Consider the following 14,807-nt stretch of genomic DNA (forward strand, 5'->3'; position numbering starts at 1 on the left):
CAGCCTGGAAGGGGTGAGGCACCTCCATATGAGCAGGTAGCCCTGCAGGGGTGCCTGGGCAATGCGCTCTCCCGAGGGGCACGACACCCTGCGTGACCTCCTGCTTCTGCGCCCAGAGAGATCGATCAGGAGACACCCACACCCACCAGTGTTGCTCAGGAACAGTCCCGAGAGACCCGCTTTCCCGGGGAAGTCACACTGACCCTGCGACCGGAGCAGGATCTTCACCTATGCAGGCCTTCTCTGCCGCACACCCTATCCTTCTGAGTCTCTCTCCAATTGGATCGGGGGTCATCAATCCAGTAAGGGGCCGGACCTCTGGACAGCCAGGGTCAGCTGTCCCTGAGGGCACAAGGCTTCCCCATGAGAGCTGGGGGATCCTCACCCAGCACCCCAGGAGGACAGCAGTGTCTGCACTAACCTCTCTCCCACGACGTTCTAGTGCAATGGAGACAGGCGGTGGCTGCGGGCTGGGGCTGGGGCTGAGGCTGCGGCAGGGAGCGCGAACACACCCGCCAGTGTCCCTTGAAGGGAGGGGTTCACCTCTGATCACCTGGGACCTGGGCCAGGCTCCCCTCCAGCCCCTGCACCTGCAGGCTGGCTCCAGGCACATTGATGGTCACATCCTCAACTCAGATGGCCTGGCCAGGAAGACGAGCCATCTCCCATCAGGCCAAGGGCACTGTGCCTCTCTCTGGTTCCTGGGCTCTGGCTGAAGCTCAAGGAGATGCCCTTGGCCTCTGCGGGGCACAGGGCGGGCACTGCACCCTCTGTTGCACCCTTGTCACTGGCACTGAGCCAGGCACGCAGCAGGCACTCAAGAGTTGCTGTCAGATAAACGCACGCTGCACCAAGCTACGGACAGACACAAAACAGGCATGGCTCGGGGAGAAGACTGCAGTGGGTCTGATGCACTTGACTTATCAAGACACAGAGAAGGACCAACGTTCTCTCGGTCCACAGGGCACCGAGAGCAAAGAGAATGTCGTCAAAGAAGCCTGGAGACACCGTCTAGACGGTAGGATGCGATTCAGGCATAAGGCTCAGTCTCACGGCTCATGATCTTTGCTGTAACAATCGCCCTTCTCCACACAACGGCCTGTCTTTCCCAAATGAGTCACCAAGCAGTTAAAAATGCCCTTGTTGATTTTTTACTGCAAAATGTCACTTTCCGGATATTGACCAAGTTTCACGACCCTCTAGGGGACAGAATGTTATCACTCAAAGATTTTCTTCGGCCTCTGCAACTCTGGTAAATGTTGGATGAGACGTTACTAAACAGCTTAATTAAGTCATTCAGATAAATTATTTGTTGTCACCAAAACGACAGAATGATGTCCTTCACAGAAGCCGTACCTTCAAACAAGATTCACTCATCTCTGTAATAAACTGGAAAGACTCCACGTAAAACCACAGCCACGGGTACTAGACTCTCACGGAGTAAAGGGTTATTTCTTCCAACACGAACCACACTTCATGATTTCATTTTACCATCCATGAACAAATACGCCTCCTTACTGGTGAAGCCATAAAGCTAAATGAAAATCACTAGACTCTGGTTTAAGATATAAACAAAGAAACCAAATGTCACTGCTTTAAAATTCACGTAACGCAATCAAACAAGCAGAAAACCTGACAAGCGGGCGTCTTAAGATGATCCCTAGAGCACGCACTAGCCTGGGAGGACCCACACAGGAGGCGCAGACGTCACTGTCACTGGGGTTCGGAGGTGCACTGGGCTCACGGGCTCCAGATGCAGGAGACATTCCCAGTGACTCCCAACATCGGCCAGGCTGCTGACTCGACGGTGAGCAGCTCACACGGGTCAGGTCTGGGAGCAGGTGGAGGCAGGTGCGGGTATGGAGCCGGGGTGGGGCCAAGGTCACCTGTCCTGTGCTGCTTCTGTGGGCAGTGGTGCACGGCGGGCGGGTGGGCAGCGGTGGGTTCTCCGCCCCTTTATGGTGAAAGCCAGGGGGCCAACATGGGGGTGGCGGACAGCCTGTCAGGACCCCAGATCTAGGCCGGGAAGCAGAGCTGGCAGGAAGGAACAGCGACTGTCAGGGGCTGGTCCCCACACAGTGAAGTCTCATCTACACGGTTTTAAGGCTTCTGGTGGCAGAGGGGGTGGGGGTGCCAGGACGCTCACGAGAAACTCCAGGACTCTCCAGTCTCCACTGGCTCCAGCCGTGGGTTCGCACAGCACAGACTCCTCACAGTTCCCAAGAGTCTGAGACCAGGCAGGGTGGGGTTCTGCTGGGAGCCCTTTCCTGGCCCCTAGACGGCCACCTTCTACCTACCACCTGCGGCAGACAGAAGTCGTGCACTGCTTGCTTGTCCCATAAGGGCACTGGTCCCACCGTGGGGGCCCCAGTCCATACCCTCATCTAAACCCGTCTATCTCCCGAAGGCGCTCCCCTCCCCCCGTGCTATCCTGGTGGGGGCAGGGCTGCAACGTGGACTGGGGGGGGGGGGGTGCCATAAACACGGAGTCCACAACATCGCCCCGACTGTGCAGACGTGGGCCGGCTCAGGCAAGGACCGGCCACAGGGAAGACACAGACCCTGACAGGGTCAGCGTGGGAGGACCTCCACGGCCTGACCAGGGGCGTCTGCACCCCCGGGATGCTGCTGAAGGTTCCCGATCCTTCCTGGCAGAGTAATGACTTCCTCTGGTTCATCACTGCCACCTACTCCATCACCTTCACCTGATGATATGACACTAAGCTCCCCGAGGGCTTTCCAGCTTCAGGGTCTGGACGCAGCAGGGCTCAAAGGTGACAGCTGAAGTTTGAGCACAGAAGGGGTCAGAAATGCCCCCAGAGTGTTGTGGCTGAAGGCTCCTCTACCCCGGGGACAGCCCCTGGCTGAATTCTCTGTGCCCTCCTCTGAGTAGAGAACCCGGCTGCCTCCCCCACCCCTGCGGGGTAACAAGCCTGCAGCTCGCATGTCTCCAGAGGAACCCCACCGGGCAGGTGACAGAACGACACCCCCAGGAGCCTGCGACCTCATCAGCGTGCCTACCGCCCCCCAGCTGTCTGTCCCGGGGTCCTGCATGCAGCCACAGAGGCTGTCCCACCAGGCAGGGGTCTTGCGCACCAGGCGGGCGCCCCCCGCACCACGGTGGGCGGGACGCCTGTGCAGCAGACGGCAACCAGCCCACATCACGGCACTCGCTCTCCGGAGCTGGGTGCAGGGACAATGCACCTGACGCTCCTGCCCCCGAGCATCTGGCAAGGGTTGCTAGAAAAGGAAGGTGAAGGCAGGCTGCCGGGATGTTGGAAGAACAGTGTGGAACAGCGTAGCCACAGTACCTCGGGCAGGATGGGTTTCCCTTCCGCACGGCTGTTCAAACCTCTGACTCGGGGACAGGTAGAGGCTGCTTCGGACTGCCTCGCTGTCCCAAAGGGGCAATCGGCTCTCTTCTTTTCCCACGCTGGCCACGCCGTGCTCAGCCAACGAGGCGATGTGATGGGGCCTCCTGTTTATAAGGACTTCGGAAGAGCCCGGCTGGACAGGATCCAGCTGCTCCCTCTGACTTCGTGTGAAAGGAGCTGGATCACCAAGCATCCCTTCCCCTCGAGGCAAGTGGGGAGAAGGGGCCCAAACGCCTTTGACTTTGACCGTAGGCAGCGACGCCGTAGGCAGCGACGCCCTCACCGTCTGGGACCGAGAGGCTGTGTGTGCAGCATCTCTAGCCTTCGGGGTGACTGCGGTGTTGGTGCCCACGCCACGGGGCTCCGAGAGCGAAGGTCAGAACCTGGGGGGGGGGGATGGGCTGCGTCCCCCTGGGCCGGTTCCAACACGAGGAGCGTGGACTTCCCACCAGTACAGCAGAGTATGAAGCATCCTTCCCGTGTCTGCTGGGCCAGCCAGCCGGAGGGAACCGGGCGACAGAGACACAGACACCAGTGCAGACACTCTGATCCCGAGAAAAACAGCAGGCAAAATTTCCGAGTTTCCGGATTCTACTGAGAATTGGACAGCCCGTGGGGGTGGAGGCCTGCTTTCTTGCCAACCGCGGCGGGAGCCAGAAAAAATTTTCCCGGTCTTATTTTAGGACGGGTGACGCTGTAAACAAGCTGGGTGACCAATCCACAGACAGCCTGTCTAGACCCTTATTTGAAGCAGAAGGTCACCGGTGGGGCAGACGTCCCAGATGTCCTGGAGGCATGTGACGAGGAGCCGCAGCCCCGCCAGCCGGCCAGCGCTGACTCTGGGACAAGGACACTTACCTCACCTCCTGAGTGTTGATGGCGGGACCCCGCAGCCCACCCTGGAGGCACGAGGTCAGGACTCAGGAGCTGGTGAGGGAGCCTGAGACCTGAGAGGGCAGGCCTTGCGTGGTGCTGGCACGGGGTGGGTGGGTGTGCAGAGCACGGGGGGTGGGGGGGGAGTGGGGTGGCTATCACGCTTGAGGGCAGCAAAGGTAGGACAGTGCAGACAGAATGAAAGAGCGTGATTCTAGGAGGCAAAGAAACTTCTGGAATATACTTGGTGCAAAGAAAGATTATCAAGATCCCAGGAGACACTTGGCGTAATGGCTGAAATCAGAAGTTCTGGATCCTGACGTCAGCTCCAAGCCAGCCTCACTGCTCACACTGGGGGTTCATGCCCAGCCCCACCACCCACACTGGGGTCCCGCCCAGCCCCAACAATTACAGCTGGGTTTTAGTTTCCAACTGAAAACGGAGAACATTTGTACCTGACTCTTAGGGGTGTTCTGAGGAGTAAGCGAACAAATAAACATGGAAACTACTTAGAACAACAGCTGGCATACAGGGATCACTCCGTGAACGTTAGAGGTTACTGTCATCATGATATTTACGTCCCCCCCAACACACACACACAGTATAGCATCACTGGGTCTCCCTCCCAGGCCTGCAACCCATTGCGGCCCAGGCCATGCCAACCTGGACGGGCGGAGCCACCAGCCTGTTTCTCTGACAAGCTGACCACTGACGATGCAACGCTGGGTAAGTTATTGAAGCTTCCTCTCAGAGGACAATGGCTATATGATATCCAGCTCACGGTGCTACTTTTAAGGCAGAAACCTGTTAGTTTAAACAGGTGGCTGTCATCTCCTGGGTCAAAGTTTTTCTGCCTTGCACAGATCATATTCCAGATCAGGAATATAATACGGAAAGCCTTCAACTACGCTCAAGTTCAGGTACCTGAGGAACGCCTCACTTATCCAGAGTTCCTGGCCAGTGAAGATGATGTGGCAGGGGAATTCTTTTCAGGGAACGAAATAAAACTTGTTTTTTAGCACCAAGTTGTTTTCTTAGTCACTTTTATGAGGCTCCTTCCGAAACACGTAGATACATCTCTGACGTAACAAATGGAACTCGGGCCAATGAATCAGAAAGCTTTATAAGGCAAAAATATAGTAGCAAGAGGAAAAGAATGAAAAGATCCCACAATTACCCTACCCTCCCTTCTGAAAACAATGAGCCAGCACATCTGTCCTCATCCCACAGCCCGGTGGCCTGCCACTCGAACCCGGGACCGCACACTCACCTGTTTTGCAGCCGCCTGGCTGGGAGGTAAGGAGCCCCTCGTCAGCAGCGGGGGGCTTCCGGGGCCGCAGAGCTCGGGGAAAGGGTTAGGGATGGCCGGCAGAGACGAGGTTCTGAACTGTTCACCCTCTTCCTGCAGGCGTCTGGGAGGAGAGACACAACCGCTCATTAAAAGCTGCCATCCCCCGACACAACCCAGCAGTCCCACGTCCGGGGGTGTCCCCAAGGAAACTAAAGATGGACTCACTCCTGTGTTCCCAGCGCGACTGGTCACATCAGTCCCCTGGGGGGTCCACCAATGCGGGAATGGATAAACAAAACATGGTCTATCCACATGAGGGGACACTACTGAGCCCGACCGAGGAAGGGAATTCTGACGCACGGTGACAACCAGGATGAACCCTGAGGACACTGTGCTGGGTGAAATCAGCCAGTCACAAAAGGGTGGATCTTGTACAATCCTACTTCTGTGAGGTACCTAGGGTCTCCAGGCCCCTAGCTAGTACAATGGAAAATGCCAGCGACTGGTGGGAGGGGAACGGGGAGTCACGGTTTCACGGGGACAGAGCGTCGCTTCTGCAGGATGAGCAAGTTCTAGAGATACAACGGAAGCATAGGCACCGTCACGAGATGGCGCACTTAAAAACGGCTGCGTGTTGGGGCGCCTGGGTGGCGCAGTCGGTTAAGCGTCCGACTTCAGCCAGGTCACGATCTCGCGGTCCGTGAGTTCGAGCCCCGCGTCAGGCTCTGGGCTGATGGCTCGGAGCCTGGAGCCTGTTTCCGATTCTGTGTCTCCCTCTCTCTCTGCCCCTCCCCCGTTCATGCTCTGTCTCTCTCTGTCCTAAAAATAAATAAAAAACGTTGAAAAAAAATTTAATAAAAAAAAAACAAAACAAAAAAAAACGGCTGCGTGCATTGTACCACAACCAAGAGTTTTGCTTTCTGTTTTTTTCCCCCATTCTCAGACTCAAAGGGTACAGATTCCCTCACCCATTAAACAGCTGGGGAGGACGTTTAATGCTCCAAGGGGCGCCTGCGGGGCTCAGTTCGCCAAGCATCCAACCTCGGCTCAGGTCATGGTCTCACGGTCTGTGAGTTCGAGCCCCGTGTCGGGATCGCTGTTGTCAGCACAGAACCCGCTTCGGATCCCCTGTCCCTGTCTGTCTGCCCCTCCCCCACTAACACTCTGTTTCTGTCTCTCTTAAAATAAATAAACTTTAAAAAACACAAAACAAAACAAAAACCACGCTCTGTGCATGACACATCCTAGACGTCTTCTCCAAGCAACTCATGGATTCTGTTCCCTGAACACTGAAGTGTGAAGACGTTCTGCGAGTAAGAGCGCTTTCACGAGAACAGCTACGTTCGATGGCCCTGAAGCCAGCACTCGTCCAGACACGTGAAAACGTGAGAAGAGGCTCCCCCGTGTCCTCGTCTGGGCTGTGGGATGAGTGCTTGGTTACACAAAAAAGGCTGTTGGCACCGAATCGGAAATAAAGGCCGCGAGCAGCCATCCTCCCCAGGACACGGAAGCCTGTCTTCCCGTCACAGCCACTGTGGAGCGAGGACCAGGCGGCCTACTTGTTGGCATTTCCTCCTAAGAACGCAAAACCCACTCGTCATACGGCAAAGCCAAACACACACAGGGTGACGAATCAGATGCAGTTATGAAACCAGAAGAATAAAGTTCAAAGTCGAAGGACAAACAGCTGCAAAGTGCCCCCTCTGTTTCCTTTCCCGGGGTCCTGCAGGGGCTTCCTGTCCACACTGCCGGGGCTTCCTGTCCACACTGCCAGGGCTTCCCCGGGGTCCTCCCATCCATACTGCCGGGGCTTCCCGGGGTCCTGCCGGTGGCTTCCTGTCCACACTGCCGGGGCTCCCCCGGGGTCCTCCCGTCCACACTGCCGGGGCTCCCCCGGGGTCCTACCGGTGGCTTCCTATCCACACTGCTGAGGCCTTCCCGCGGTCCTGCGGGGGGCTTCCTGTCCACACTGCCGAGGCTTCCCCGGGGTCCTCCCGTCCACACTGCCGGGGCTCCCCCGGGGTCCTACCGGTGGCTTCCTATCCACACTGCTGAGGCTTTCCCGCGGTCCTGCGGGGGGCTTCCTGTCCACACTGCGAGGACTTCCCCAGGAGCGGAGCCCCTGTCCTCCGGAGGGCAACACTGTCCAGACGCCCACCTGAGCGGTGGCGTGAGCCCTGCTGCCGCTCAGTATCCCTGGTCCTCCGTGACATAAGCCTAGAGAAGCCCTTGTAGGCGGAGTCTTCCAAGAATTTTTTGGACTCCTTTTACAGTGCGACGAAATTAACGATCCATTCGCTTTCTTGGGAGTTTTGCCACTAGAGAACTGCAGCGATCACTTTACAGGTTCTCTGTTTACCAAGCGATCCTGATGAGGGAGGGGCCCGCCCAGCCTTTCCACGGGGACCAGGATGCACCCATCTACGGCGTGCACGCTCCTGGGGCGGGAATGGGGTCAGTGCCGGGGGGTGCCGCGGCCCCTCTGAGGCACCCCCATAACGTCCCAGAAAGCAGATGTGCGTTGTCAGTGAATCCCACTCTTCCCACACCAGCCTCTTTCACGGTCAAGTGCCTGGCTCTCTCGCTGTCCCTTGTCCTACGGAGCAAGAGAGGAGGAGGAGAGCCCCGACGACCACTGACCGGGGACTCTCCTGAAGCACAAGGATAAAAGTCTGTTCCGAGTCATATACAAGATGCCAATGTTCTGATGCTCTAAAGCTCCCAGAAACTTCTCTGAACAGGGTTGTTCTGAAAACCTTTAAAAGCGGTGTGTTCGGGGGGCACGTGGGTGGCTCAGTTGGTTAAGCTCTGACTTCAGCTTAGGTCATGATCTCACGGTTCGTGAGTTCGAGCCCCAGTTCAGGTGAGCCTCTCTTCTCTCTGCCCCTCATGGGATTCTCTCTCTCTCTCTGCCCTTCGCTCACTTTTACCCTCTCTTTCTCTCTCAAAATGAATGAATGAATGAATGAATGAAAGCTGTGCTTTTTAGGGCAGTGTATGGTACTGTACCATTATACATTATACATTTGTCCAAACCATACAATGTCCAACACCAAGAGCGAACCCTCAGGTAAACCACGGACTTTGGCTGACGACGTGTCCACGCAGGCTTACCAACTGTGACAAAGGTACCACCTGGTGGGGAATGTGGGTAATGCAGGAGGCTGTGCATGTGTGGGCAAGGGGGTACATGGGAGACATTTAGAAATTTCTCTCAATTTTGCTATGAACGTAAAACTGAGCTTTCAAAAATTCGTCTTTATTAAAAAACAAAACAAAACAAAAACAGACATCATGCTAAGTCAGCAAGGCTGGACACACAAGGGGGTCACACCCTGTAGGATTCCCTTTTGATGAAGCAGCCAGAACAGGTGAATCCGTAGCAACAGAATGCATGCAAACTGGTGGTTGCCAGGGGCTGTGGGAAGGGGTGTGGAGACACTGTTTAATGGGTATGGGTTTCCTCTTGTGCAGGGAGAACATTCCAGAACTAGGTAGAGGTGGTGGCAGCTCAATGCTGGGGAGTCTACTAAATGCGCCTGAATTGTACACTTTAATTTTTTAATGTTTGTTTATTTTTGAGAGAAGAGTACAAGTGGGGGGGGGAGGGGGGGAGAGAGAGAGTGAGACAGAGAGAGAGAGAGAGAGAGAGAGAGAGAGAGAGAGAGAATCCCAAGCAGGCTCTTTGCGGTCAGCACAGAGCCCGATGCGGGGCTCGAACTCACGATCTGTGAGATCATGACCTGAGCTGAAATCAAGGGTCGGACGCTTAACCGACTGAGCCACTCAGGTGTCCCTGAATTGGACACTTGAAGTGATTAATTTTATGTGATGTGAATTTCACGTCAATACGTTATTCTTAAAAATTAAAAGGACAAGAAAAGTCCCACGTTGGCTTCCCAGCAGTGCGCAAGCATTGGCCACGGCAAAACGAGGGACACTACACGAGGCCGGAGAACGTCCCCGCTCCAGAGGCTGCGTCCCTGCCCAGTTATGGAGCGAGACGCGGAAAGGGGGCGAAGATGCAGGGATGTTGGGGGTCGGGGACGAGAACGGCCAGGCCTGGGCTCCGCCGCCTGCCTGGGCTAGAACGCGCTCCCTGCTTTCCCTGCTGTCAGCTTCCTCAGGATCAGCCGGCCCAGCTGCAGCCTCTTCCAGGAAGCCCACTTCTTCTTCCCCAGTGTCTGCTCTGCACCTGCCTCTGTCTGTGCCCCACACCCCACTCTGCGGGTCTCAGACACAGTGCCATACCCAGTGGGTTCTGAGCCGGTCAGGACCCCTCCACCTGGGTTTGCATCCGGACTCCCTACTCACCACGTGTGGGCCTGTCACGCCCCCCAGTGCCTCAGTTTCCTCACCTGGGCAATGAGGCCCATGACATCACCCGCCTCGTATGGTTGTGGTGGCCACTGTATCAGCTAATAAGTGAGGACTCAAGAGAGACCATACACAGGAAGTGCTCAACATAAAGCCTCACTTACAAAAGAAATCTTTGGGTATCCCATATTGGTCACCCCATTTTTTAAACACATCCAAAAGTAAGATGCCCTGTGGCGCACGCCTGCCCTGTGTACCCCCGTGGGACCTAACACAGGCAACCCCAGGGCATAGGGCTGAGTTTGGCCCGAACTTTAGCTCAAGGGCCCTGGGCAACGAACAGTCCCAGGTCTGCCTGTGCCATCCTCTGCCCTGACTCAGCTCTGGGCACTGTCACTGTTGGGGCTGCGACCCCGTCTTCCCAGGGGCCTCCCACCCTTCCAGGGATGGGTGACTGAGAGACCCCAGACCCCAGCCACATGGAGAAAAGTCTCCCTCCAGACTGAGCTCCACAGGGCCAAGAGAACAGGACTGATGCTCAAGAAAGCACAGGCAGGTATAAACACCGGGACGACGGAGGGGAGGAAAGGCAGGAAGCCGAGAGGTGGCCGACCGCAGGCCACAGAGCTGCTACACCCCACCCCACAGACAGCTCTGAGCTCCCCAAGACACAACAGGCTACCTTGGCAAGAGGGCTACCCAGGTGCAGAAGACCTGGGATGTCAGACCAGAAAGAGCCTCACAGAAGTTTCTGGAAGCAGAGAGGACCACCTTGCCCTATCCCCATCCCAAGGAAAGGAAGCGAGATCCCCAGGAGATGCAGTGCTGAGGAACCACCAGCCCGAAGAACCCCAGCCTGACTGAGGCCCAAGATGGAGGGCCCCGCACAGCCTTGCACTAGAAAGTGCAGGGAGGCTGGCCTCGGTCCCTCGCCCGCTCCCATCCCTCCACTGTCACCTGAAAACCTCCAGAGCCAACAGCGACTGGGCGGCGGCCACACCGGTCCACCCACCTCCCGGGCCCCGGAGACGGGGTAGAGACACCCTCAGTGCTCTGCCCCTCCCCCTCCCAAATCCGGGTGTGACAACTCCCATCCATCCCCCTCTTCATCGGGGTCAGGACACCACCGTCTCTAGGCTGGTCCTCGAAACGGCCTCCAAATCAGCCGTGGTCTAGCCCACCACCCCGACACCAGGCTGCCAGAATTATCTGCCAGAACCGCAACCCCATCTCCTCGCTGGCCTGTTCAAATCCTTTCCCTGTCTCTCCCCTTGAAGGGCTCAGAGACGCCTTCAGGATCTGGCCCGCACCTGTCGGGATCATCTTGTGTGCAAAGCACCCCGTGGAGGCGTGACAGACACGCAAAATGCTGTACGTGTTTAACGTGAACGACTAGGTGTGTCGTAAGTACACACGCTATCTGTCGCCAGTCCGGCTTGTCATCACCCACAGCCTGCAACCGCTCCCTCTGCCTTTATCGCTACTGCGGAAGCTCTTCCCTCCTTGCACAGCAGCGCCGTCACGCGTGGGCTCCATGCCGCAAGACGTCCTAGGACTGACTCGTCTTGTAAAACCAACACTCTGGACGTTCAGTCCCGTATCTCCTGATTCCCTCCCCATGGCCCTGGCATCCAGCACTCCTACCCTCTGCGTCTAGAAGTTCGGCCACCTTAGAGGCGACACGTGAGTGCAACCGTGTGGCACCGTCCTTCTGTGACAGGCTCATTCACTTAGCGTGCTGCCCACGTTGGCCATCACCGGATGGCTCGGTGAGGAAAACGCAGAACACGCAATGCCGTGTCGTGCGGCCATACAAAAAGGGAGGAAGTTTTACCCCTTAGGACAACGAGAAACCTCTCTTCTGCTCACGAAATCTCTTCTCCCCGCCCGCCGCCCACCGACTCCCACTCACCCTTCAACACCCAAATCCAAGATCTGCTGCCTCCAAGGAAGCCCAACCCCCCACCCTGCTTCCCACGAGCCCCTCCCCCCAGCCCTGGTATTTCCAGGAATACAAATGGAATGCGTCCACGGGTCTGAGGTGGCACATGTCTGACAGCCCCAGGGGACACCACTGCCCCAGGTCCCCCCACCCCACCCCACTCTGGGCACGGGCTGCACAGAGACAAGGAACGTGTCTACGCAGCAGGGGGCGCTATCGTGTCCGTGCGACGGCCCTCCCTTGCTCTCGGAGACGAGGCCCTCCAGGCCCCGGGGCCCACCTGACGGCGAGGATGTGCACAGGCTGTGAGCGCTGCACCTGCAGTCGCGGGGACGCCTGCGGCTGGAGGGACCTTGTTCCTGAGGGTGGCGGCTGGCTGCGGGCGTGCTGGCCATTCTGGAGCAAGGGCACCGTCTCTGACTGCATGCTACAGGCCGGGTACAGACTCTCCAGGGACGCGCTCACATCGTTCACCAGGGCTTCCAGGTCTACGTCATCCTCTGGGCGTTAAAGGCAAAAGCAGGGGAGAAAAAAAAAAAAAAAACAGAACAGAACAAGACAAAACTTTAGCAGCAGTGAGGGGCCACGGCCACACGGGCATCTTAGGGCTCAGGTTCCAAAACTCACAATATTTTAAACTATTAGGTGAAGGCAGAGGAGCATAACTGAGGATATACATCCCGTAAGGAATCGTACGTGTTCCATCTACTGATGTTTGCTGACATTCCAGAAGCTACTTGGTAACTACGGTCCAGCCGCATTCCCAGTGGCTGCACACACCCTTCGGGCACCTGCCTAGCTCACACCCCCTTTGGGGTGGACGGGCCACACGCAGTCACAGCTGCGCAGCCTCAGGTGGCCAGACCACAGGTGGACATCGAGCTCTACTTAGGCAAGTCAGGCCTTCTCCCTTCCCTGAAATTCTAGCAGTGAAAGAGAGACACAGGAACAGAACAGCACCCAGCACAGACAGCAGCCTGGGCCAGCTAAGAGCTCCAGGAGGGCCCAAGCCATGCAGACGGGCTCACGGGTGGCTGCGGATCAATCATGCACCTGCAGACCTCCAGGTGCCCTCGACTGGCCTGGGAGCCTGAGGAAGCCTGTCCTCACAGAAGGCCCGAGGCAGACGCAGAGAGAGAGAAGCACAGGGAATGCCAGACAGAAGGTCAGAAAATAGCAGAGGCACACACAGAGACTTTGATGGGAAATTCGTGTCAACTTGGCTTGGTCGCCGGTATTTGGTCACACTTGATTCTAGATGTTTCCGTGCAGGTATTTTTTAGATGAGATTACCATTTAAGTCAGTAGCCTCTGAGCAAAGCAGATTGCCCTCCATAATGTGGGTGGGCCTCATCCAATCAGGTGAAGGTCCTGAAGAGAAAAAGACCATAGTCCCCCAAGGAGGGAAGAATTCTGCGTCCGGACTCGAACTGCAACTCCTCTCTGGGCCCCCAGCCTCCCGATTGACCCCGCAGATTCTGGACGTCCAACTACACAATCGTGGGAGCCAACTCCTTAACCTGCACCCCGCTCCCCATACACGTATAAATGCACATGTTAATGGTTCTGTTTCTCTGAAGAACCCTGACTGCACACGATGAGGGGATAACCCGGCACGCCCAGAGATGTGGGAGCGCCCAGGGCGGGAGGCAGAGACAGAAACCTGGGGACACAGGCCAGGCTCCGAGCAGCCCAGCATGACTCAGTGCACGTTCCTGATACGGCCCGGCCGTACTCCGGCCGCAAGCTCCATAAAGCATCCTGCATCCCCGGTCATCGCGGGCTGGGGCTACCGAGTTAGCTTCTCCTGTTTGTAACCCTCTGGAAACTGACAGCACAGCCCCCCTTCTCTGCGTTTTCCGCTCGGTCACTTCGAACGTGGCACGTGTGAAGGCACTCGCCCACTGGGGCACTCCGCGAGTCCCCCTAACTCACAGGCCCACTTGGTCCCATAAGCGACACCTGCTCAGCCTGAGGGGCTGAGGGCCCAAGACAGCAACACCCTCGCCAAGCCGGGACCACAAGCTCCCCCGACAGGAAGGCCCCTGTGAACCCGCCGCCCCAGCCCACCACCTACGGGCCCCCCGCCCGCGGCACCAGGCCCGGCTTTCTGTTTCTCAGCCTCTACAACCCAACCCGGGGTCCGCGGGGGTGGGTGAGGGCAGGAGGCTGGTCATCATCCCGCCCTGTGGCAGAGCCGGGCACAGATCCATCTCATCTATTGCCTGTGCCATCACAGACGCCGTGACTGCCACCCGGTCCCACTGCTGAGGAACAGACCCCGGGGGAAGCAAGGACCTTGCCCAGGGGCACGCCGGTGCCAAGAGGCGGACCTTCGACCTGAAAACACTTCCTGCAGCTACCAGGCTGGCCTCACCAGGTGTGCGCTCATTGCATGAGCTCACGGACCTTTCTGGGATCTGCCCTCCCTGCCTGTCCAGTCCTTGTGTAAACATCTCGGGTCCCTTTGCTTCAGCTTCTCCATCTCATTAGGCAAAAGGGCACAAGAAACGGAGCAAAGCAAGACAGCGAGAAAAAAGGAAGGCACGCGGGCCAAAGGGGCAGAGAACGCGGGAACCCCGTGGTTGCAAGTGGAGGGTGGGGAGGAGAGCACTTTTGGGAAGATTTAGGTAGAAGCAGAAAGAAAGGTCACAGACATCCCCCACCGCGTTCTGTACCTTGCAGGCAATGGTGCCAGGGAGAGGGGTCTGGGGAAGGCCTGGACGGGGTGATTATACACAGCAGGCTTTAGATGGATCACACTGGGCCCTGAGCAGGATGGACACACGGACTGACGGGAGAGCATCGGATGCTTCTGAAACAGCAGGAATGCGGTTTCGCTGCTGGAACTGAGAACACCGAGAGCTGTCTGAGCAGAGCAGACACGGACCGAAATCCCGACCAGAAACTTGGGAGCGGGGCCTCGCGTCCCCAGGGCCCGTGCAGGAAGGCAGGAGACGCTGCCAGCGCTTGGCCTGTGCACGGTCAAATATTAATCCCGCGGCCAGAT

General features: G+C 57.3%; 1 protein-coding gene across 9 annotated transcripts in view; it reads right to left on the minus strand.

Annotated features, from left to right (window-relative positions):
• Positions 1-14,807, minus strand: part of GRB10 (growth factor receptor bound protein 10) — a 186,854-nt gene that overhangs the window by 58,345 nt on the left and 113,702 nt on the right. For 6 of the 9 annotated variants that reach the window (XM_060632134.3, XM_078442606.2, XM_060632136.3 and 3 more), the window contains 2 exons: positions 12,078-12,297; positions 5,518-5,659 (listed from right to left, as the gene is read on the minus strand). In XM_060632134.3, coding sequence (XP_060488117.1) covers positions 5,518-5,659; positions 12,078-12,297 — 362 coding nt within the window. Of the gene's footprint in view, positions 1-5,517; positions 5,660-12,077; positions 12,298-14,475; positions 14,647-14,807 lie in introns of those variants that run through there. The other 3 variants (XM_060632137.3, XM_081795012.1, XM_060632139.3) reach the window with 3 other exon arrangements.

The sequence above is a fragment of the Panthera onca genome, chromosome A2, assembly GCF_046562875.1.
Source record: "Panthera onca isolate mPanOnc1 chromosome A2, mPanOnc1 haplotype 2, whole genome shotgun sequence".
In the NCBI taxonomy this organism is placed as follows: Eukaryota; Metazoa; Chordata; class Mammalia; order Carnivora; family Felidae; genus Panthera; species Panthera onca.